Source organism: Balaenoptera physalus (assembly GCF_965194825.1).
Source record: "Balaenoptera physalus genome assembly, chromosome: 13".
NCBI lineage: Eukaryota > Metazoa > Chordata > Mammalia > Artiodactyla > Balaenopteridae > Balaenoptera > Balaenoptera physalus.
The window spans coordinates 107,617,413-107,641,982 of record NC_138892.1 but is presented as its reverse complement, the minus strand read 5'-3'; the positions used below and the strand labels follow the sequence as shown (position 1 = coordinate 107,641,982).

The following is a 24,570-nucleotide window of genomic DNA, read 5'->3' as shown; positions in this document are numbered from 1 at the left end:
TTCCTTCATTTATTCAAAACCAATTTCGTGCCTTTCCCGGTTTTGGGGTGGGGGGCAGCTCTTGTCTTCTGTGGGTCCTCCACTTAATTTCTCCTATTGTGTCCCTAGTCAACCTTTGACCATTTTTCTGTTAACCTTTTCACTGGAAGGAAGACCTGGGTGATGAGATGAGTTGCTGAAACGAGGTCAGAGACCATCCCCGGCGTCAGATTCCCCGTGTTCCCCTGGCCGTCCTCCCCTTCGGAGGATGAGAGCGTCATCTGAGAGTTAAGGGCATTTCTGTGAGTCTAGGAAACAGGACGAGAAGGCGAGAGGGACGACCCGACCGAACCAACGTAGACATTGTTAAGAAATTTATTTGCAATTCTTGTTTTTTGTTTTTTTTTTGGTTTGTTTTTTAAATAACATCATTCCTTAGATAAAAATGCAATCTTACAGGAATATACATAGCGTCTCACACAGAGATGGCCCTGAAGCTCTTCTCTATTCCCTGGCGTTTCTCGAGGTGAGAAGGGACCCAGGCGAGGCCGCTGACTTGGGGTGATTTGATGATTACAAACTGTACAACAGTATTTACAACATGAGGCTGTGAAGCCACAGGGCCCGGAGGGAGGTGTACGGGACGCAGGGGGTGGGGAGGGGATGGGCGCGGGGGTGACGGCGGGGGCACCGACCTCTGAGAACGAGCATGATTCGGTGGGTCGGAGGATGAAGGAGGTCCGAGCTGGGACGAGAGGCGAGGGGGGTGGAGGGGCTGCGTCCGTACCTCCCGCACGGAGGACCTTGGCTTGGTAGCTCAGGGGCGTCAAAATAAAACAGGGAAATTGTGACAGCGATAGACACTCTGGTGCCTCACCAACCAATGGGGGGCCCGTCACCCTGATTCTTAGTGGACGTGTGTTTTCCACGGTGGTTCTCTCTGCTACATCACAGACTAGTCCAGACCTGCTTGTGCCTTGGACATCCCGGCCTCCAGAGCCAGACCTTGTTCCCTCAAGGCTCTGGGAGAACAGTGGAGGGGGGCGGGCAGGGAGGTCAAGGCCAGACTCCGCGGGTGGGTGGGATGCCCTTGACGTGCAGGCAGCAAGGGGCCTCGGCATCTGGGTCTCCGGGGCCGCCTTCTGAAGGAGACCTTGGTGCTGGATTGTTTGTTTACAAACCGTCTACCCTTGAGTCCCAAGTTCTGTTTTTCCCTTTCAAGCCTCGGCATGGTGTCTCCAGGGTGGGACATCTTGGGGGAGGGGGGCTTGGAACCCAGCGACCCGTCTAGGGGCAGGGGCCTCCCCCGCCCCCTGCTCTGGGCTTTGGGGCCCCGCAGGCCACGCCCTCAGGAGCCAGGGCAGTGGGTGGCGACCGGGGCCGGGCCCCCTCCTCCCTCACGCCGGCCCACAAACCCAGGGGCACCGAGGATGGCGGAACGGGAGCCGTGACTAGGAAGCACTGTGCCCACCTCCGTGTCTCCTACAGACGTGGCCCTGCCCGGGAACAGACAGCCTCTGGCCCCAGAGCGGCTCAGATGCGAGCTCGGTGAAACATTTTCTCACTCACGAATCCTCCCAGCTGGTGAACTGTCGTAAGTGTCTGATTCACGTGGACCAAGTGCCACACGGCCCTTCCAGGAGCCGTATCCAAGTCACACTACTTATTCCGAAACCTGGGGGCCTGGATGCCCCCCAGGGGGGAGGCGCCTGCAGCGAGGCAGCCCCGACCCACAGGAGGCTGTGGGCTCGGCTGACGTGACATCCGAACTCCTGTCCCGCTCTCCAGCCCCCACCTGGGCGCCCCCGATTTAGGGGAGAAAGGGAACGTCCACGGATGACCCACCTCCGACTGCTCTCAGGGTTCCAGGGTTCAGTGATTCGCCCAACTCAGCCTAACGGCATATTCCATATATTCCGCCGCCGTCGCCACTCCCCCTTCAGAGAGCCCACAGGGAGGCCGTCCCCAGACACCAGGGAGCCCCAGGGGCTTCGCCGCCCGCCTGCTGTGGGCCAAAGCTCCTAAAATCCTGGCAAGAAAGAATCTTGACTTTAGGAGTGGTGGTATTTTCTCCATGAAGAGAAATGATATTTAGTTCATAGTAGAATTCAGTCCGGACGGCACATTTCCACCCGCGGGAGCACCTCTGCTTCTCTCTCCAGTCAGCACTCAGCCTCCCGAGAGGAGGACAGAGCCAGGCGTCTTGACCCCAGCCCGAGGGCCAGCGCTTGCCCCGTCAGGGTGCGTGCGCGTGTACGAGAGCGTGTGTCGGTGTGCGCGCGTGCGGGGCGCAGGTCTCTCCCCAGCGATGCGGAACCCTGGCGGAAACACATTTACCTGATGGCTTGCTGCCTGGCCTCACAAAGCAGGGTTTCGTTGGAAACAAAAATAAATAAATAAATAAAGTTAAAACCAGAAATGGCTTCACGAAGAAACTACGTCAGAATCTGCTCACAGGCCCCCTCTCACTGAACCGGGGGAAGAGGGCAAACGGGGGGCTGGGGAAAGGGAGGGAGGCCCACCCTGATGCGGGCGCAGCTGCCAGGAGAGCTGGGCGCTGGCTTCCTGCAGTGACCTTGGGGTAGCCCCCCAGCCCGCCTGTCGCCCCACTGGAGCCCGTGGCCCACACGCGAGAGGAGTGCCCGCAGAGAGGGGGACAGGGCGGCAGACACCCCAAACGGCCAGAGACAATGGTTTGGCTGGGAAAACAGCACCAGAGCAGTTTTATTTTTCTCTTCTTTTACGGTCGATCTTGAGGCCTCAGCCTCTCCACTGTCCTGGCCACAGCGGGCAGGCACACTGGACACTTCCTTCCACAAAACGGGAGCAGACACAGGGGGGTCAAAACATGCCCCCTTTTGCCCCAGTTTCCCTTCGGTTCAGTGCTGGCACTTTCCGCAGACCAGAGCCTGGTCTTGAATAAAACAGACCTGGCCTGGGCTCTGGTTCGACTGACCAGCGGCTTAGAGGGTCGACACCAGGTCGCCCTGCCCTTGGCCTCTTGGACAGCGACACGCCCGTCCTTCCAGGTCTCGCTGGGTGTGGAGATGCCACTCCCGTCCTCAGCAATGCCTGTGACGATGGTCTGACGAGGCTGCAGGCCTCAACCACCTGGCCTCCTCCCTGTGCTGGTCTAAGTTCCGTTCTGTTTCTTGGCCTGTGGGGTGGGGGGCACATACTATCAACTGGCTCCTGGAAAGCAGCCCTCACCCCCTCGACGACCTCCAAGCTCCTCCCTTTCAGGGGCTCTCCTTCCTCAGAAAGACATTACATTGCCCTTGGAGGGTGTGGTGCCCTCAGCTAACTGATGGGGAGACGGTGTGGCGGGAGGACGGCTGGGAGGAAGTGATGGGCAGCTCAGGACGAGGCCCTGGAGCTCGGAAGCCACGGCATGGAGGAGGATAAAGACGGGTAAGGCAGAGCCTCGGGTCCCAGTCAGACTGAGAAGATGAGGGAAGAGACGGGACGAAGAGCTTCTGAAGCAAAGCAGAGAAAAATTCACGGATCAAGCCAAAATCTGGGGGAAATGTCTGCATTTTAACCCAAGACCAAAAAGAACCTTGTAGGAGCGGGGGGGCAAGGAAACAGCTGGGAATCAAGCCAAGCACATGAGTAACTGTGAGATTAAGGTGGAAACAAGAGGCCGGCCCATCAGGGGACAAACACAAACCAGCTTCACCAAACTCTGAGCCTAAACTCCTCAACTCCTTCAGGTCCTTGGCCATCACGGCTTTTCTCCTGCCGCTCAAGGGTTTCAGAAGACACAATGGTTCTGCTTTCCAAGGTCATGGGAAGATTCTGTTTTGGGTGCAGAGGTGGAGACCACGCTATGGATGAGGCTCGGGAGGATGGGAGTCGCGTGTCCGTCCCACCCTAGCTGGTCCTGAGCTCTGGCCCAGGAAGACCCCTCCCTGGATGGGTCTTCCCGACAGAGACAGAGCTGACGGCAAAGGAGAAGCACGCCTGCAGTGTGCGCGGTGATGGGGGGGGAATGCACTTGGCGGAGCCCTGGGAGTAGCTGGCATAAGCCCAGCACGAGCCGGTCGCTGAGATTTGGTGACACAGACGAAAAGCCCAAAAGGAAAACAGGAGACAGCACGAGAAGGCCAAGTGTGTGCCGGCGTGTGTGAGGTCAGCTAAGAGTCCACAGTTCTGTCCAGGGGCCAAATGCACAGCGAGAGCTAGCTATCAACCCCAAAGGGCCCCGCTCTCCATCAGAACTAAAATCCTAGCAGCCGCGGCACACCTTTAGGGAAACGGGACGACGGACCTGAATGTAACTCCTACAAGACCTCGATGGCACCAAGAAGGAGCCCAGAGACTGGCAGGGCTGGGCTTGGAGGCACAGGGAGCAGCCCTTGCATGTGTCCACCCGGGGGCATGCGCATCAGTCCACCACAGGGAAACTCATCTTCGCGGAGCAGCGGGCACTGCCCGGCTCTGACTTTAAGTTGCTCATGGAAGTCAGCGCCAAGAAGGGCTGAGCGAGCCCGGGGCTGGAAGAGACTCAACGGGGAAGCTCTGGATGAACGGTTGGGTCCTGCTTCCCCCGAGTCGGTCACTGTTGGAATCTGTTTGAAGGACGTAGCACCCGGGTGATGTCCAGGTGGATGCAGGGGCAGAGAGACGCCCCCGCAATGCCTCCGGCCCTGCCCTCACCACGAGTTCCCCACGTGCCACCCGCCCCCGGCCCTTGTCCCTCCGTGGCTGCCGTACCGCGAGGGGTGGGCTGGAGGAGATCCTGCTCCAGAATGAGTGAAAGGTGGAGAAGCGAGCAGGACGGACTTGGCTTTGGACGGACAGGATGTCACCTGCTGCCTGGCTCCGGCCCCTGCTGTCCGGCTGAGGACCCCCTCCCCTCCACCCTCCCGGTCAACGGGCGCTTCCCTAAGGGACGCTTGTGCCAGGGCGGGGGGTGGTGAAGGGTAAGGTCAGCCACCTTTCCCGGGGGGGACCCGGTGATGAAAGAGGCTGCTCAGGGCGCCTCACGGCCCCTCACGGTGCAGGGCTCTCCCCGGAGAAATTCCAACTCTGAAAACCAGGGCAGAGCAGACAGAGTGAGGCTGGGAAAAGACGGGTCCTGGTCTCTCAAAGCAAGATACGGATGCACCTATTACCCCGTCTGGGGAAAATTGAGGGAAACGGAAGAGAACACAAGATATGCAGAACAGGGAAGCCCAAGCCTGCCTCGGGACCCACACGGGTAGCGCCGGCACTTGTCACACAAATGACAAGAAAAGCTGTCCCCTTTTTCCCCAGCCACACGTAGAAAAGCACTTAAGAGCTCAAAGGTGAAGCTTGTCACACTCCAAATACAAAATGATTTACTTACATGCAGCAAATATACAAGAAGTGAATCCAAAAACAAACTTAATTCATTATATTCGCTTGGCACAATTGCAATTCAGTTTTAAAAAAATATTTGTAAAATACTGAGACTGACCTGAATTCAAGTATAACGGTCTCTTCAGCAGAAACACCATCAATGCAGTAAAACATTACACGGAACAAATCGAAGCAAAACGCCTTCTGAGTTTCTCCCTTAAATTTCTGTGTGGTTTTTTTAAACACAGTTTTAATGCCAACACAACTCACAACTGTATTTTTAAAATGAATATTATTGCATTGTTTTTGCATATCTTGTGGGACAGAAAATGCAGAGTTACTGATTCCCGTTTCAGAAGCAGAGACAGTGGTTTGCTTTTGCTTTCAAACGGCCCCAGATTCAGAGCTCCCCACCCTTAAGCCCCAAGGGGAACTGCGGGCGGACTGGCGGCCCGGGCGCGCGTGGCTGCAGACTCAGCCCACGCCCGCACACACACAACCCACCGTACACACGGCACACACACTCGCAGAGACCTCGTGCTGCTTCCTCTCTCGGGCACACGCTACTACACACATTTGTGCAAGACCCTACCAAGTGCATTGCTGATCACCTTTAAATTATGAAACCAAACAGAAGAAATCTTGTCGCTACCTAAGGAAATGATAGCAAACTATTGGGCATACACAACGGCTGGTAAAACTCTCCCACGGCGGCTCTATCGAATCCTCCGTAGAAAAGGAAACCACGACCGTTAAATAATACAACAAAACTGAACCCGATTTACATTTGCAAAAGTGAAACCGGTAAGGTGGGTGGCTGCAAAACTCTGTAAACACCCTTCTCCCTCCCCTCCCCCTGGGAAAACAGAAGTATAAAAAAACGAAACCCCCCAAATGAAAACTGCAACATGCGGTGAAGAAAAATGTCAAACCCCCAAACAGAAGAGCGCTGGACAGACGCTCAGCACCACCGGTCTTGTCCCGGCGGGCGCGCCCCTCCCCCGGCGCCGACGGAGCGGCGTGGCTGTGACCATGGCCGGGTGGGAAGGGGGTCCAGACACGGGTGGCGCAGGGGGCGGTGGCCAGCCTTGGTTTGGAGCTGCAGCGCCCCCCCCTTCCCAGGGCCCGGCCGGGGCCTCCTTCCTTCCGTGAAGGCACAGGGCCCTGGCTCTATGGCGACAGTGAGGCTCATACAGAATATGTGCAAAATGAGTTCTTGACAAGCAGAGTTGAAAGACACCCGTTTGGCGTAGGGTCCTTTGGGCGAGGGCTGAGGGAGCCGAGGCGGCCGCGGGGGGCCCCCTCCCTGGTGCCCGTGCCCTCCCCCCACCGCTCCCCGCCGGACTCGGACCGCGGCTGCTTCTCTCCCGGCCGCCGACTCGGTCTTGTCCCTACGAAATGAATGAAGACGCTGTTCCGGTTAACTCCAGGTCACGAGAACAGTGAGGCACTTCTGAAACGGACCCATTAGGAACATGGAGACAAATAAAAACCCGGCATCTCCGGCCCGGCTGCTACAGGCTGCTGGCGAAGGCCCTGCTGTCCCGGGGCTCCTCTCCGCCCTGGCGGGGCTCGGGGCTGGGCGCCCAGGCCGCGTCCTCCGCGCCCCCCTCTCGGTCTGGCCCCGGGTCCCTGCAGTTTGCACACGGGAGCAGGGTGCCGTTGGGGCTCTGCCGGGCGCCCCCGCTAAGGATGTTGTCGGCCGCGCTCTCCATCTCCTCGATGGTCATGTCGCAGGCGTCGGCCAGCTCCTGGGTGGTGGCCTCGAGGAACTTGGGATCCTGAGCAAACTGCCCCAGTCCTTCTGAGATCAAGACCTGGGGGAGAGGGGCCCGGGACGGCGTTACTCCCGAGCCCGGCGCTTCCCTTCGGGGCCGGCCCAGGGGCTTCCGACTGGTCACTGCGGGAGGAGAGTGTGTGTACGCGCGTGCGTGTACTCGTGTGTGTGTGTGCGCATCATGTGAGTACACGTGTGTGTGTGCGCACCCGGCAGGAGTGGGACGGAGCGCCCCTGCGGGCATTAGGGGCGTGCGGGCCGGAGGAGAGATGGCGGGGCGGGGGCACCGTCATCAAACGCAGGCAACCCGGGTGCACGGAGGCCACGGGGGCCCTGGTCCTTCCCTCCCACCCACCCGGCGCCCCAGTACGCCCACGTGACTCTTTCCAGGAAACCTTCTGTCTCCTCTGGTGACACCTGGCCCAGTGCTGCTGGCTGCTTTTATGGGGGTGAGGGTCCCGGGGAGGATGCGTGTGTGCGTGTGTGTGTGCGCGAGCACGCGCGCATGTGCAGGACACAGCCGGCCCCTGCCCGCTCGGTCCCGAAGCGTCTGCCCCCTTCCTGGTGGCCTCGGGGAGCAGTAAGTGAACCTGGAATACAGCCCCCTCCCCCACCTGCTCCCCAACTGCCTCGCCCGCTCCTCCCGCCCCACGTGCCCCCACGCCCCCCCCGCCCACTCCCCACCTGCCTCGCGTGCTCCTCCCGCCCCACGTGCCCCCACGCCCCCCCCGCCCACTCCCCACCTGCCTCGCCCACTCCTCCCACCCCACGTGCCCCTACGGCCCCCCCCCGCCCACTCCCCACCTGCCTCGCCCACTCCTCCCACCCCACGTGCCCCTACGGCCCCCCCCCGCCCACTCCCCACCTGCCTCGCGCGCTCCTCCCACCCCACGTGCCCCCACGGCCCCCCCCCGCCCACTCCCCACCTGCCTCGCCCTCTCCTCCCACCCCACGTGCCCCTACGGCCCCCCCCCGCCCACTCCCCACCTGCCTCGCGCGCTCCTCCCACCCCACGTGCCCCCACGGCCCCCCCCCGCCCACTCCCCACCTGCCTCGCCCTCTCCTCCCACCCCACGTGCCCCTACGGCCCCCCCCCGCCCACTCCCCACTTGCCTCGCCCGCTCCTCCCACCCCACGTGCCCCCACGCCCCCCCCGCCCACTCCCCACCTGCCTCGCGCGCTCCTCCCACCCCACGTGCCCCTACGGCCGCCCCCCCGCCCGCTCCCCACCTGCCTTGCGCGCTCCTCCCGCCCCACGTGTCCCCATGGCCCCCCCCCCGCCTGCTCCCCACCTCCCTCGCCCGCTCCTCCCGCCCCACGTGCCCCCACGGCCCCCCCCACGGCTCCCCTGCTCCCCGGCCAGTGTGACCGCCCCTCCTCGGCCGGGCTAGGCGCTCACGCGGACTTGAGACCTGACTGAGGGTCTTTCTGGCCAGGAGACTTGACACCCCCCAGGGCCCCTCCACTCTTCCCGTGGGGCCCCTGCCCGGCCCGCGTGGCTCGGCCTACTCACCGCCTCCACCAGGCTGCTGGCGCTGCCGTGGAAGGGCCGGCCCCGGGGCCCCGCCGGGCTGGGCACAGTGAGGGACACGGGCCGGGCCCTCCGGATGCCGCCGCCGGCCCCGCAGGGCGTGGGCTCCCCGGCCCAGGGGCCGCAGTGGACGGATGGGAAGCTGCTGGTGAGCTTGTCGCTGGACTCGGCCCCCTCCAGCCGCAGTGTGGGCACAGGCCGCGGGGGCCAGGCCGGGCCTGGCGTGGCAGGGGGCGTGGCATGCGGCGGGGGGAGGGCGCCAGGGGGATGGCTTCTCTGCAGGAGGGGGCTCAGGCCCGCCACCGCCAGCGCCTGTGGACACGACACGAGAGTGCGGGTCAGGGGGCCTCAGCTGTGTCCCACTGCCCGGTGCTCGCACCCTCTCGGTCAGGCATCCAGACGTGGAGCCAGTCTCAACCGCTCTAAATAGACTCTCTGACCATCAGTCTGCAGGCATCTTTCTCCTCTAAGCTCAGAAAGCCAAGGGCCAGGGGGATCCAGGTCACCTGCTCTCTAGCCCTGGCCCCGTCCCCCGTGAGCCACGGATCCTCTCCACCTGCTCTGACATGATGGGTCCAAGGAAGCAACACTGCCTGGTGGGGAGGCTCAGCCCGAGGGGCAGAGAGGGGGGGAACGTGGGCGCAAGGGTCAGAGGGCAGCTCAGAAGCATAAGGGGAGGCTGTAAATCGAGGGAGGTTTTCCTTCCAGCATGATAAGCAGAGACAGGTGAAATCAGCTTCTAGAAATCTCTCAGAGAAGCACACGCGGCATCCCGCAGCCTGCTGGCCTCCCTGCCCACTGCTCTCGAGGGCCCCCAGTCTGGGGTCCTGGGTCCCTGGGGATCTGAGGGAAGTGTAAGGCTCTGCTCGACATTCCAGAAAGCCCTGTGGAGACCACGCGTATTCATGCGACGGCACACAGGCTGATCAAAATCGTGTATTTCCTTGAGCAGAAATACCATCGCCCTGGCAGAGCCGCGCTGGCTGTCTTATGCCGACTGTAAGCTTTGATTGGCACTGAGTGCCTTTGGGGATAAAAACGTCATTTAAAGCAAAGGCCCATGGTAAAGGAGTATGTATCACGGAGGTAAGAAGGTGGGGAGAGTCTAGTTCAGACTCTAATTGTTTAGCTGTTGGAAACCTCCATCAGTTCCAGGGTCCTAAGAGCAGCTTGATGCTGGGGTCTTGGATTTCACCATCTTTTGGCATCACCCAGGCCAAGAGCTGGTTCAACTACTGAATCTGCCTGGACCCGCTTTCCTGACATCACCCCTGTCCCTGACCATGCTGCTGGAATACTCTCTGGTCATTTCCATATTCCAGTGGGTGGATTTTTGTGCAGCTAAACGTCCAGGTGTCTTATGGCTCTAGGTATGACCGCACCTGCCTGTCGTGTAGCCATTTCTGGGGAGGGAACATCTGGCCACTGGGAGGAGAATGCTCAGGCCAACCCGGAGCAGCTGGTCCTTCCGGCCTCCAGAGGGGCTCCTGCTCCCCAGGGCCTCCCGGGTCTCCCGCCCGGGAGAGCACGGTCCTCGTGTGGGAAGAGCCCCCTCCCCGGGGGCTGTTAGGGTCAGGGGTGGGGACACAGCCGTGGTCTGGACAGGAAGGCTGACGGGCATCTGGGGGACTTGCTGCACGATCATCACGGGGTTGTCTAGCCTGCTAGGTGGTGGCCTGTGGCCTGTCCCAAAGTGGGGGGCTACCTGATGGTGAACGAGATGCAGGGGCAGGACTGTCTTCTGAGAGATGTCTCCCCCAGGATTCTTCTGTCGCTTCAGACACTCAAGGTGGAAGGAGGCCCTTCGACCTGCAGAGCAAGTGATGGGTCAGCACAGAAGATGACACGGGGGACTTCCCTGGTGGCGCAGTGGATAAGACTCTGCGGTCCCAGTGCAAGGGGCCCGGGTTCGATCCCTGGTCAGGGAACTAGATCCCACATGCATGCTGCAACTAAGAGTTTGCATGCCACAACTAAGGAGCCTGCATGCTGCAACTAAGGAGCCGGCGAGCCACAACTAAGACCCGGCGCAACCAAATAAATAAATAAATATTAAAAAAAAAAGGGAGAGAAGAAGATGACACGGCCCCGCCGGCTCACACCGAGGGAGGGACAAGGATGTCCCCTCCCCCCGCCCCTCCCTGAGATGCCGCATTAGCACACGTCCAGCCCGGGTCCAGCCCAGCCGTGGGCCACTTGAGCCCCACGAGGTGACGTTCCTCAGTCACCCCTGTGTGCCTGGCCACCGTCATGGGGAAGTGGCCACCTTTAGAGAGAGGGTCTGAGGTTACCTAGGGAGGCGGAGCGCAGGAAGCCCCTCTTCGGAGAGAGACGGACGTCTCTCCTGTCCTCCTCGGGGGGCGCCAGCTGCCGATTCTCGTCGTCCTGGTAGGAGAGCCTGCAGCAGAGGACACTGGGCACTGTCACCTCCGGGCAGCCTGCTTTTTCCCTTAGTGAGGGGACCCCACTCTGTGCTCTCTAAAGGCCGCGCTCTGTGCTGTCACAGGTGTTCCCGGCTCCTTCCGCCTGTGCCCCGTGTGTCCCCCCGCACTTGTGATTCGAAGCAAGGGGACCCCCGCTGCTGAGAAAGCTGGAAACAAATTCTGGGCCTGCAGCTTCTCTCCGCGATGGCGTGCTCACAGGCGGGTGCCGTCTACCACGGCCACTCCCGGCGCGAGACCACGCTCGTGCCCGCTCGCTCTCCGGGCCTGCCCACCCTTGGTCAGCAAGAGCGCGAACATGCGGTCATCGGTGAGGGGCAGCTGCGGGCCCTTGGGGGTGTCTAGTGAGTCAACAGCTCCTGGGCCTTCTAGCGGGGACTCGGTGAGAAAGCGCTCCTCCTGGCCCAGGGCACACGACAGACGTGCCCAAGGGCTGGACTCGGGTCATGATTACCTTCCCCGAATCCGCTGCACCCGAGAGCCTCTGTTCTACCTTGGCCTGGGCTATTTCACTGAAAAAAGCCATTGTAGCCCCTAAGCTGATTTTGCAACCCCTAGTGGAGCCGTCTGCACCCTAGATGCCCGCGTGTGTTCTAAGCCCTTCGTGTCACAGACGAGGCCACCGCCTGTGCCTGGCGTGACTCCATGTACTTTGAGGACAGAGCCTGTGCTCCTGGCGTACTGTCTGCGAGCATTTGCAGACATGCAGGGAAGGTTCTGGACAAAACCCGCCATGCTTGCCTCTCATGTGCAGCTTGGTCACCCTCCCTACTACATTTTCTTCTTATCCAGACCGTAACCACTCTTGAAGACCCAGCTTCTGGGTGACCTCGTGCCTGGTGCCTCTCTCCGACCTTGACCTTCTCTGAACGTCTGTACTCTCGCTGTTTGCACCACTCTGTGAGCAGCTACTTAGGAAATCTTTATTTTCCCCCTCTGAGATCCTCTTAGCTCCTTAACGAGCCTGTGACCTCCCTTGGTTGCTGAGGCCGGTTCGTCCACCATCTAGCAGAGGGCCTGCAAGCACCAAGCACGCACCAAGAGCCCAGACGGTGGGAACAGATGCTTTTCTTGACTTCTCGGGTACGTGGCCATGTGTTAATCTGCATCCTCTGAACAGCGAAAGCTGAAAGGGCTGGTCCTTCCTTGTGAAAAAGTGTTCCTCTCAGGAAATCTTCTAACACAGGTTCAACTTTGTGAACGCAACTCACAGTCACAAATACATTTTATGGGACTTGGCAACAGATGCTTCACAAAATAATACCACCTTTGTGACTTTGAATACGCTATTTCCTATTGTCCTTTTCTATCCTATTCTATGCTATTCTGTGCTATGATTTCTTTTAAAAGTGTTGATTGTAACTGACTAAGCAAATGTCACAGCTTCCTAATGGGTCTGGATCTGCAGTTTAAAAACCCTTCTCTTAAAAAATTCCGGCTGTGATGGAAATCTCAGCTACGGCTGACAACAGCGCCCTCTGCTGGCAGCTTTATTATAGGCAGCTTCACGACTATTTAATTGTCAGTACGTACACGTGTCAAGAAAGCCTAGGAAACAACGTTTAGCAGTTTTCCTGAAAGCATCGTGTCATGAGGAAGCGCCAAGCCAACCAGGGGACCGTGTGTATGAGGGTGGGGGGCTTCCTCTGCTTTGAAGCTGCCAGAGGAGGATTCCAGGGACCCGCCCGTCACCCCCTCCCCTCCCCTTCTCGGGCAGCCTTGGAGGGCAGAGCTCACATCTCCGTGGAGATCAGGCTGGGCTCGCTGCCGTACTCGGCGTCCTCATCCGTCCTCAGGTCACAAGTCTCATCCCGCGGGGCCTCCTCCTGACACACCATGGCTATCAGGCTGTCCCGGGAGGGGCACCTAAAGTGTCCGGGGTAGAGACAAAAGTCAGCAACCGCCAGCCCCTCCCCTCCCCCCGGCAGGTGAGGCATCACACACGCACACACACACACACACACATACACACACACACACACACACACACACACACACACACGACCACTGATGGAGCCGAGAAGTGTTGCCATAAGGGTGCCATGTGGGGAAGGGCCCCCGGGTTAGGATGCAAGGGGATGTGAGTTCTGACCCGGTTCAGTTACCCTCTGGGGTAAGTCATGTAGCCCACCCATGACTAGTGTCCCCACCAGTAACACCGTCTGCCTGCCCGGCTCAGGGCCGGCTGCACTATTCCGGGGGGGGACTAGCGAGGGGGTGGTCCCTTCCCTCTACTGCAGGCAGCCGGGCCTGTGGGCATTTGTTGGGCAGCGCTGAGGACTTCCTGGTGTCATACGTGACATGCTCTTGATTTGGTGTTGACTCCTTAGAGCAAAGCACAGAGGAGCGGCCTCACAAAGGGGTTCGTTCTTCTGAGCAGTGGGGAGTGAGCCTGGGTCCCCCTCGAACCTGAGCCCCCCTGAGCTGGAGACCCTCTGCACCCGAATGCGCCTCAGACTGGGCTGCTTCCCCTCCAGGCCCTGGTCTTCTGCTCGCTTGGTCGTGGGCGCTTCAGCTCTGGTCTCCGCCCTCCCTTTCCTGTCTGTGTCCTGCTCGGTGCCTCCCTCCACCTTTCTTCCTACAGGTCCTGAGTGCTGGGGCCCACTTTAGGCTCAGACCCCCAGGGCCTCTGGGAAATATTCCAGCGTATCCTCTCAGATCTGGGTGCTGGGTCAGTGTCCAGCTTTGACCCTGGGCCTGCGAGCCACTCAGGGAGGGTCCGGGCGGATCTCTGGGGGAGGCCCTGACCGACGGTGCCCTCCCCCCAGTTGAACGACACGGCAGATGCTGAACGCTCTTGCTGGCGTGGGAGGGGCGGGATGTGGAGGAGCTTGGTGAGGCACAACGCACGAGCTGCAGACGCAGAACGGCGCAGGCCAGCAGCTCCACCCCTGCGGGCCGCTGTGTGCAGGACGTGAGGCCAGAGCTGGGCCACCGCACTCAGCCGTGAGCCGCGACGGGCGGGACACGGCCCAGGCTGGAACCTCGGCTAACGCGGGCGTGATGAAGGGACGTGAACACCGGGAGGCCGGGAGCTGGCCTCTGGGATGAACGCAGCTCAGGACGCTTGTCCAGGGATTTAGAAAAGATCACTTCTGGATCTGAGCTGGAGGGAAGGAAAGGAGGTCTGCCCCAGAAACGGGGCTGCTGGGGGCTGCTGTCTCGCTCAGAGGGCCAGCTCAGCTAAGGGTGAAGTGTTCAGATCCTCCCGGGCCTGGGAGCCCGGAGCTGCTGATATAAATGAGGCACTTCCTGAGGCCCAGAGCGTGGAAGTAGGCGCCGACCGCCCCAGCACGTCATAGCAGTGGGTCCTGGGGCACCAGGGAGCAGCGGGTGGGAGGAAAGAAAGGGACAGGAGCTGGGAGACGCCGTCAGGACTGCCAGGAATGATCCCGCATGGGGGCAGAGCAGGCAAGCGCCCAGCAAAGGGCCTCCTGCCTCCAGAATGCCCCCTCCCGGGGACGAGAAGGGCACAAAGAAGAGGGGGTGGGCCTGCCCCATCCCCTGGGGGTCCAAGGCCAGGTTTGGGCAGAGACTTGAGAAAGGCCCAGGGGACGGAGACGGTGGTGTCCCCAGGATGCAAACATCTCGGGCATCGGAGCCAGGGCCCCTCTGCTCCGGGGGAGAGAGCAGAGAAGGCCCCGTCCCAAGGCGCGCGCCGCGGCACACCTGCCGGCCAGCGGGGCCACGGGGCCTCCCGAGCACGGCTGCAGGACCCGGGAGGCCGCGTTGGCCGCCCTCTGGCCAGCAGCCTCCACCCCAGCTGGAGGGCTGAGGGGTCAAATGCTCCTCCCCAAGCCCCTGCCGTGCACCCCCTTGCTCACCTCTTGGAGCTGAGCCTCCACGAGGCCCCCTGCACCCGGACAGCGGGGGACAAGGGGGGCCCTCGGCCCTCCACGGTGCTGACGCTGACGGCACCGGGCTGGCCGGCGGGGCGGGGGCAGCGGCCCAGGGCGGTGTTGTTGGCGTTGTTGATGTTGGCGTTGGAACCCATGGACGAGTAGCTGCTGGGGGTGAAGGTGGAGTCCACCAGTTTCTCGTGGGAGGGCGACTCCGCGTCGCCCTGGCTGGTGCCCGCCTTGCTGATGTGCAGAGGGCGCTGGGTGGTGAAGGTCTGGGGGAAGGTGCTCCGGCTGTCGCTGGGGTAGTAGCCCACGTGGTTGCCGAACAGGCCGCCGGCCCTCTGCAGGCGAGACGGAGGGGTGGGTGGGGGGTGGCCCGCCCACGGCCGCCTCTCCTTCTCCACCCGGCCGAGTCTGGGGTGGAGACCCTTCACTGCAGCAGTGGGGCATGTGAGGGCCGAGGGGTGGAAAAAGGGGCCCGAAGGTTCTAGTGGGATTTAAAAAAAGGAATCCAACTGGCTCACTGAGCTAGGAACTACGTTGGCCAAACGGTTCTGAGAATAAGAAGGGCTTAGTGGGCTTCCCTGGTGGCGCAGTGGTTGAGAATCTGCCTGCCAATGCAGGGCACACGGGTTCGAGCCCTGGTCTGGGAAGATCCCACATGCCGCGGAGCAACTAGGCCCGTGAGCCACGATTACTGAGCCTGCGCGTCTGGAGCCTGTGCTCGGCAACAAGAGAGGCCGCGATAGTGAGAGGCCCGCGCACCGCGATGAGGAATGGCCCCCGCTTGCCACAACTAGAGAAAGCCCTCGCACAGAAACGAAGATCCAACACAGCCATAGATAAATAAATAAATAAATTAAAAAAAAAAAAAAAAAAAAGAAGGGCTTAGTTACTACACCAATTACACTCTGGCCTCCTTTCCCCGGGGAGAGTCTTAGTTTTCAAATCAGGAACCGGTGTTTTCCCCCGACTTCCTCCCTTGTCCCGGGCAAGTGGGCAAGTAGCTACCTGCAAGGCTGGGGGTCTCTTGGGGTCACACTGACATGCTAGTGTGTCCCCGAGGCTATTCAGTGATGGACATTTCACAGTGACAAGGAGGAGGGTGGTGAGGACGGGACAGCCTCAGGGTGACGGGCTCCTCTCACCCCCATGTTTCCACCGCCTGGGAGCCTGCTGGGGCCGGGAGGCGGGGTGAGAGGCCGTAGCGCAGTTCTGGGTGGTAGCGTCTCACTTGCTACAGGATTTTTAGCCAAATACCTTGGGGGTTCATGAAGAGAGCTGGGTGCAAGGGCCCCAGAATTCCAGCGGGCACTAGTTTTCACTGTTAAAACTGATGGCAGGGGCTTCCCTGGTGGCGCAGTGGTTAGGAATCCGCCTGCCAGTGCAGGGGACACGGGTTCAAGCCCTGGTCCGGGAAGATCCCACATGCCGCAGAGCAACTAAGCCCGTGCACCACGACTACTGAGCCTGCGCTCTAGAGCCCGTGAGCCACAACTACTGAGCCCACGTGCCACAACTACTGAAGCCCGCGTGCCTAGAGCCCGTGCTCTGCAACAAGAGAAGCCACCGCAGTGAGAAGCCCATGCACTGCAACAAAGAGTAGCCCCTGCTCGCCGCAACTAGAGAAAGCCCACGCGCAGCAACGAAGACCCAAGGCAGCCAAAAATAAATAAATAAATAAATTTATAAAATAGATTAAAAAATAAATTAAATTAATTAAAAAAATATATATATATAAAACTGATGGCAGCCTCGGTGTCCAAGAGGGGAGAGAGGAGGCCGGAGGGGACCTTGGGGCCTGGAGACCTCATGGTCTAAGTCAAGATCGCCACTGGCTTCCAGATCTCTGCTGCCTGATACCGCACATCTTCTGGTTTTTTCAAGAGAGGCTAGAAGTCTAGATTTTTATTTGAATGTGCCAGATTTTCCAATGTTGGCAAACAAAATAGGTCTGTGGATTCGAGGTGGCCCAAAGGCCAGCACTTTGCAACGTGTAATGTAGAACCGTCTCCTAAAAAGCATTTCCTCAGGAAAACGGCTCCCTCCCGCCTTCTCCAAGGGCCAGTGACGCTCTGTGAGCTGCCGGTCCCGGAGCCCCGGCTTGAGAAGGACCAGGCTTGGATGAGGTGGAGGGATGGGAGAGGGCTGGGGGGAGGGGCTGGGGGCGGGGAGCTGGGGTTCTGCTGAAGACTCAGGGCTTCCTCCCTGGACTCAGGACGCCAGCCCACCCTTCCGCTCCAAATCCAGCTCTACGGAGGCTGAAGACCGCGACCGGGGCACCCCCCTACCCTGAAGATGTCATCTTCCGAGGCGGCGGACACAGCCTCCTTCATGGCCTTGTCCAGCTCCTCTTCGGCGGTCAGGTCCCCGGAGATGGCCCGGCGGATCTCGGGCCCGAGGTCATGCAGGGTGCGCAGACCAGCCTGGAGCCCAGGGGGACGATGCGTGAGGGCCCTGGTGCCCCAACTGCCACCCACCCGCCCCTGTGCTTCTCCCTGCAGCAGGCCAGCCTCCGGAGGTCCACAGGGGATGAAGGCACATTGGGAGGGGCTGTTTCGAGGGCGTCAGCAGACCCCCCGGCCAACTCCCTGAGCTCTGAGGGCTGCGAGGCCACAGGAGGGGAGGGTCACCCCTGTAGCATCCACCTTGGGGAAGGCTCAGGGCCCTCAGGAAGGGACCCGCCTTCAGCCAGCCCGTGAGAGCCCCGGACCTGGAAGAGGCGAGAGGAGGGTGCCAGGTCCTCTGGGGGGGCGAGGACCTCTCACCTGCAGGGACAGGGCATTCCTCTGGGAGGGCTTGCCCACCAGGCCCTGCTCTTTGCGCTTCTTGAATTTCCGGAAATACTCTTGGATCAGGAAAGTAGCGTAAAACTTGCCCACCGTGACCTCATCATCTGAGAGCAAAGGGAAGACAGGGTGAGCAGGGCGTAAACAGCGGGGCTTGGCCAGGCGTCAGGAACCTTTTTTCAGCATCCACGCCTTCTTAAGTTTTTCTCAATTAAACTTTTTGGAAGAGGCTCTCCATGCACGTGGTTCAAAAAGACAAAAATATACAAAAAGGTGTGTGTACAGTGAAGAGTCTCTCCCCCCACCTCTTATCAGATAACCATTCTCGTTCGTTTCTTATTTCCCCAGAGATTCTTTATGCAAATGTTTCCTGCAAATAAGCAAACATATTCCTACCCCCTCTTTTTTCACAGAAAAAGTAGCCTATTGTCAAAATTATTTCCCACCTTGCATTTTTTACTTAACTGACCTTGTCGATAAACTTTTTTTTTGATTCCGAAGCTCCAGGTTCCCACTGATAATCGCCCAGGCCCCTAAGGGCTAGCGTTCTGCTTAAGGGTTGGCGGGAGGGGTCGGTGGGAGGGGTGCAGGCCTCCCATCTCGGTTGGGGCTTTCTAACCCCGTGGCTGGGCTGGTCCCCAAGTGACACGAGACAGAATCAGCCTCCGTCTTGGGAGTGAAGTGGGTTGTGAGAAGCGAGTGGGGCCCCGAGGGGAGCAGTTCATGCCCCACGTGGAGCCCCCCTGCCCCATCTTCCGGTTCGTGGGGGAGGACGGGGAGGAAGGCCTGGAGAAGGCTGCTGGGTTGGATCTGGGGGCTGTGATGGCGCCCCTGCTCCTAGCTGTCTCGTGAGAATAGCCAAAACCACAGCTGCTTGCCTTCCGTCCAGCCAGCAGGGGCCCCAGCCCCACGTGGAGGGGATGCCCGAGCCCTGTCTGCCATGAATCGGGGAAGACTGGCCCTGGTGGGAAGTGTGGCCCCCTTGGACCTGGGTCCTGAATCCGCAGGGCTCTCACCACCAGCCCGGGGTCAGCTACTCAGCAGCTGAGAACCAGCTCCTAGAGCAGGCGTCACAGAACCGGGATGAGGATTAAGGGACATGGTGCGTGTGACGCCAGGCCGGGTGGTGCCCGTCCCCAGGCCTGCCTTCCTTCCGGGGGTGGGTCTCGTCAGGGGTAGCACCCCCTTTTAAGGAGTGTTTTGGGGATGTATGGGACTTCCTCAGTGTCACCGTGATTGTCACCATGCTTTGGGGATGCTGCTGGTGTTAATGGCGTGGCTCCGGATGTGTCCCGAAAAGCACAGCAAATACTACCTTTGCACCCTGCCAAGGTCGTGCCAGACGTCTGTGGTGGGACCTGCCGCTTATAACCACCTGAGCTAAGACCCTAACTTGGCTCCACGTGGGACCTGCACAGCTGTGATATTCCAGAGTTTCCCAGGAATATAACTGCTGTTCAAGTGGATGCAAGACCACTTTGTTTTGTTTCAACCTGAGCAAGAAGGGTTCACATTTCAGAAAATTGTATCCCTGATGGCACCGCTCCGTGAATGTGATCCCCACTGGGCTGGACCCCGTGATCAGTCTGCACTTACCCCACGTGTGTGCCCCAGAGGTGTCTGTACTTATTTAAAGATATTCCATAGCCCTTACTTCAAAAAGACAAATGCAAAATGTCAACAATGTCAACACTGTTTGTTTCCTTTAAATGCAAACTTATTCATAACAGTGGGTGCAGACGAGAGTTTGGTGAGTTAACCAGAAATTTGGGCCCCTGAGTTGCCCCTGAGTATTTATTTATTGAAAAACATTTGATTTTAACACATTTCATATTGAAGTGTTGTACTCACACTTTGGCAACTGTATACGGAGGACAGTTGACAGAGTCGACAAACACTGCCCCGGGAGGAAGAGGAAGGGGCGTCCCGGGGGGCTCCTTCTCCAGACCCCATCATTCCTAGAGCACCCAGCCCGGCAGGTTATGGGGAAAGCTCTACTTTGCAGAGTTTCCTTGAAGTTCTGCCAAACCTCCAGGCATCGGGGGGTCTAGCTCGGCCTCCTCTGTGACCTCAGGCCTGGACCAGGCTCCAGCCCGAAAGGGCAGGCCTCCCGCAGCCCGGACTCAGGACTCGCACGCGCCCGGGGTGGGGTGACTCACCTCCCGCGGGCGGCACCACCTGGTCCAGCAGCTTCATGCTGGTCCGCTTCCAGATCTTCTTGATGATGGCCCGCAGCTCCTCGTTGGCCTGTTCCAGGTTCCCTGTGGGGAGGGAGACGCAAGGCCGACTGACCAGCTGCCCCTGAGGGCCTCCCGAGGGCTGGTCCTTCTGTGGGAGTGGTGGCCGCGGCCCGTGGGCTCTGCCCGCAATGGCTCTGACCCGTCAGCCCCATTATCTTCTCCCCCGGGGTTCCCGTTGTCCACCTCTGTCCCCTCTTGGCCGCTCTCCCCTTCCTCCCCACCTGCCGCTCGGCCGCCAGGGCAATCCTGCACCCCACTTGCTGCTTCTCCTTAAGGGGGCCCCTGAGGCCCATGAGACTGCTGGGGCTGGATCGAGCTGGACGGCCACAGGGGCTCCCCTGGGCCGCCAGGGAAACGTGGGCAACTGGAAGGAAGTGTGGTCCCCCCTGCAGACCCACGTGGAGTGTCCATGCTCGGGGCCTCTGTGTCAAAGCCCTTTGCTGAGTCTCCTGCTGGGAGGAGGTGGCGAAACCTTGGCGTGGAAGCAGAAACCAGAAGACAGGGGGTCCTGAGGTTGGGGGCTTCTCTGGGTCTCCTTTCTCCACTGGCAAAACAGGCTTAATTAGGTGCCTCTCTGTGCGCCTCTGAGATACTGGCCTTACAGCCCTGGGAGAGGAAAGCTGAGACCCGCAGTCGTAGGAGAGGACTGGGGGGCTGGGTCTAACACGCCCCCAGCTCTCTCCCACCACCACCAAGCACGCGCCCTGCATGGGCCCTGGGACCGTGAACTCGGGGCCTTACCCTGCGGTCGGGTTATGTTATACGGCACATGTGCCCTTAGGATGGGGAGGCTGTCCAGTGGGGCCTGAGCAATCCCAGGAGTGGATTAGCTCTTCGCAAGGAGAGGGTTCTCAGGGGCAAACTCCCAGTTATCAAATAAATATGTCCTGAGGATGTAAAGTACAGCATGGGGACTACAGTTAACAATACTGTACTGTATGTTTGCAAGTTGCTAAGAGAGTAGATCTTAAAATTCTCATCACAAGAAAAAAATTGTAATGTGAGGTGATGGATGTTAACCAGACTTGTGGTGATCGTTTTGCAATAAATACAAATATGGGATCACTATGTTGTTCACCTGAAACAAATGTAATGTTACATGTCAGTTACGACTCAATAAAAAATCACACAAAGCAACAAACAAACAAAAGTAATTCGCGACGGGGGCCAAAGACAAGAGAGGCCTCCGTGGCTGGGAACAGGGCAGGTGCAGGGCTGCGTGCGGAGCTCGGGGGCCGAGGGGGCTCAGCCGAGAGCCGGTCCTGCATCTGCAGCGAGTGAGTCTGCCAACAGCCTGAGCAAGTCGGAGGCGGACTCTTTCCCGAGCCCCGGGAAGAGGACATGTCCGAGTCAACAGGCTGGTTTTGGCCTGGAGGCCGCACGGCTGGACTCCAGACCGTCAGAGCGGGAGCTGCTGCGGTGGGTGGTGACACGGCAGCGGGCGGGCACAGCAGGCTTAGAGGCCGGCGCCGGGGAGGTGGTCGGCGGTCCCGACACGTGCAGCGGGAGCCCCGATTGACACGACGCTCAGATACACTCGTCTTCCGTGGCGGGCTCAACGGTGCCCCCACGTTGACACCCACCTGCAACCTTAGGCGGCCTGTAGGTAGAAATCTTCGCAGGTGTATTAGCTGAGATGAGGGCGTGCTCACTGGGGGAGGGGACGGCGTTCATCCAATGTGACTGGTGTCCTCGTAGGAGGAGGGGAGGCCCAGAGACGCTCAGAGAAGACAGCGGGCGGCGGGGGGAGACGGAGTCAGGGGCCGGAGAGACCCAGCTACGTTCCTGGGGGGCCCAGCACTGCCCTCACCGCCAGCCGCCAGGACAGGCCGGGACAGACCCCCTCCGCGCCTCCGGAGGAACCCACCCCGCGGACCGCTGGCACCTCGCCTTCAGACTTCTGGCCTCCTGACTGTGAGAGAATGAATTTCTGTTGTTTGAAGCCCCCAGTTTGTGATAATTTGTTACGACAGACCTGGGCAGTGACACATCTACCAAAAGGGTCTGTCACTTTTCTCCAAGCCTTAATTCGTTCTCGCCGTGATCTACGTAACCTCGAACTTCATAACCCTTGCTTCAGGTCATCTAAGTGTTTCAGGACATCTTCGTCTGTATCCTGGGTTGACGGGCTTGGGACATTGCTGGTTCTCTGGAGTAGGTGCTAATTTCTCTCCAAATATCTCAGCTCACAGTCTGAAGGGTAAGGACCATGTGGGACTTAGTCTCCCAAATTTAGATGCTTTCTCCAGTTTCTTTGTAGTTGCTTCTAAGAACTCACCTTTGTCTCCCGGACTTAGGAGTTTAACACGTTTGTTGCAGGCGGGGAGGGTGCTTGTCTCTGATGAAGGTTTGCCCCGAGTTGACGTTGTGGGCCCTTTCGGAACTATTCCTTTTTGTCTTTTCTTTTTTTCTTTGGCCGCGCCGCGTGGCATGCGGGATCTTAGTTCCCCGACTGGGGATCGAACCTGTGCCCCCTGCAGTGGAAGTGCGGAATCTAAACCACTGGACCGTCAGGGAAGTTGCCCTTTTTTCATTTTTTTTTTATAAATTTATTTATTTTATTTAGTATTTTATTTTTGGCTGCGTTGGGTCTTTGTTGTTGGGTCTTCGCTGCTGCGCGTGGGCTTTCTCTTGTTGCGGCGAGCGGGGGCTACTCTTCGTTGTGGTGCGCGGGCTTCTCATGGTGGTGGCCTCTCTTGTTGCAGAGCACGGGCTCTAGGCACGCGGGCTTCAGTAGTTGTGGCTCGTGGGCTCAGTAGTTGTGGCTCGCGGGCTCTAGAGCACAAGCTCAGTAGCTGTGGCGCACGGGCTTAGTTGCTCCGCAGCATGTGGGATCTTCCCGGACCAGGGCTCAAACCCGTGTCCCCTGCATTGGCAGGCGGATTCTCAACCACTGTGCCACCAGGGAAGCCCCCTTTTTTCATTTTTAAATTGTATTTTATGGTGGTAAGAACACCGAACGTGACATCTACCCATCTAGCAGAATTTAACGTGAACAATGCAGAATTCTGAGCTACAGAGGTCATGCTGCTCAGCAGACAAATGTCTGTGTGTTTGAAGTTTCCTTTAATTCTTGGCTTGACTGGTCCCCGCGCGGCCGGCTTCTCCCCTGGTCTCGGGAGAGTGTTTCCTCAGGGTGGGCTGGGCGTGTCCGGCTCTAAGGTTGAGGTTCTTTGTCTGGACTTGGTTTCCTCTGACGAGCATCTTGACAGCGCTGAGTCCTGGCTCCAAGGTCAGTGTTTCTCGTTCCTCCACGGGATGAAAATTCATATCCTGACTTCATATCAAAACTTAAGGACCACAACACGTTCCTTCCAGGAGTCCTTCTACCTTCCCTCCTTGAAAAAGAAAACCTTCCCTCCTGGATGGAATTGTAACCATAGTCAGTGTGGGAAATTCGGAAAGTGACAGAAGTAAAGGAAGAAGGTAAAGGAAGTGAAGAGAAGTCACGGCTGATTCCACCGCTCACGACAACCAAGGCTGACATGTTGGCAAACTTCCTTCCAGGTTTCCCCCTAGTCACACACACGCGTACACAAAATGTGTGTTCCATCCTTTTGTCGGCAGAAATAGGTCTGTTTACACCTGTTTCAGGTTGAGTTATGGCCTTGGCTACTGAGAGCATATTCTTCAGCCTTGGTTTCTTTTTAGTTCAGCAGCAGAACTTGAACTTTTACAATTTTTTTTAAGATTACCTCATTATTTTGACATGCATCTTGCTGGCCCTGTTCTTTTCCTTCATCTAGGATGTTTCTGTTATTTTCTGAAAGGATTTAGCTGAGAGAAGGCACCTCCTGGCTTGTCCACTGAACTGAATTCCACACGTCCCCACCTTTCTCGTTTTACAAATGAAGAAACTGAGGCAAAGAGAGACTCGCTGACCGTCACACGGTATCAAGGTCCAGTCCCCCGTTGCCCCGCCCAGCGCTCCAGCCTCCTGAGGCTCTGAGATCCAAACGTCAGAAGGGAAAGGTGACACTGCCAGTCCCACCTGGGTTTTCTCTAATTACTGTGCCGGTGGGTTTCAGACTCTGCTCACGTGCATCCCCCGCGGCTGGTGCAGGATGCACGTTCCGAGTTCGGGGCTGGGGCTGGGGCTGGGACTCAGTGTCTCAAACAAGCTCCAACTCCGCGAATCGCAGGAGGAGGCTGGGAGCTTTTGGGAAGCAGCTGTATCTCGTCAGGTGCACCTGTAGCCTTTGCAGAGCGGTTCAATCAGCCGTAAGGACAGCGGGTCATCGAAGCCAAGCTGCTGGCCACAGGTCCCTGTCGTACAACCTGGAAGACGGCCCCTCCCGCCAGGCAACACGGGGGAGCACGCCCCCTCCCCCGTGAGGGAGCCCCGTATGAGAAGCACGGGGCCCTGAGGGAACACAGAGGCTCTGACCCCCACCTGCCGGCTGGCTGAGCACCTGCATGCAGGCGGGCGAGGGCCGACCTCAGCCCCAGTCACCACATCCGCTCTGACCCCTTCCCGACCGACACAGGAGTTTAGCTTGCAAGGAGAGTTGAACACTTGAGACCCACTCGCAGCCAGTGAAACCCCACTGTGATGGGGCTCAGCCCCGCTTCCGGTAACACTCACCTCCTGCTCTCTGAACTACACCCAAGGACTTCGAGGTGTCACCCAGCATGAGCTCTAAAAA

General features: G+C 59.1%; 1 protein-coding gene across 24 annotated transcripts in view; it reads right to left on the bottom strand.

The window, feature by feature from the left end:
* Nucleotides 1-338: 338 nt before the first annotated feature.
* Nucleotides 339-24,570, bottom strand: part of CACNA1C (calcium voltage-gated channel subunit alpha1 C) — a 559,192-nt gene continuing 534,960 nt past the window's right edge. For all 24 annotated transcript variants that reach the window (XM_082422029.1, XM_082422051.1, XM_082422040.1 and 21 more), the window contains 9 exons: nucleotides 19,844-19,945; nucleotides 17,664-17,791; nucleotides 17,187-17,321; nucleotides 14,878-15,236; nucleotides 12,791-12,919; nucleotides 10,904-11,010; nucleotides 10,318-10,421; nucleotides 8,595-8,924; nucleotides 339-7,121 (listed from right to left, as the gene is read on the bottom strand). In XM_082422029.1, the coding sequence (XP_082278155.1) occupies nucleotides 6,819-7,121; nucleotides 8,595-8,924; nucleotides 10,318-10,421; nucleotides 10,904-11,010; nucleotides 12,791-12,919; nucleotides 14,878-15,236; nucleotides 17,187-17,321; nucleotides 17,664-17,791; nucleotides 19,844-19,945 (1,697 nt within the window). In that variant the 3' untranslated portion in view covers nucleotides 339-6,818. The remainder of the gene's footprint in view (nucleotides 7,122-8,594; nucleotides 8,925-10,317; nucleotides 10,422-10,903; nucleotides 11,011-12,790; nucleotides 12,920-14,877; nucleotides 15,237-17,186; nucleotides 17,322-17,663; nucleotides 17,792-19,843; nucleotides 19,946-24,570) is intronic.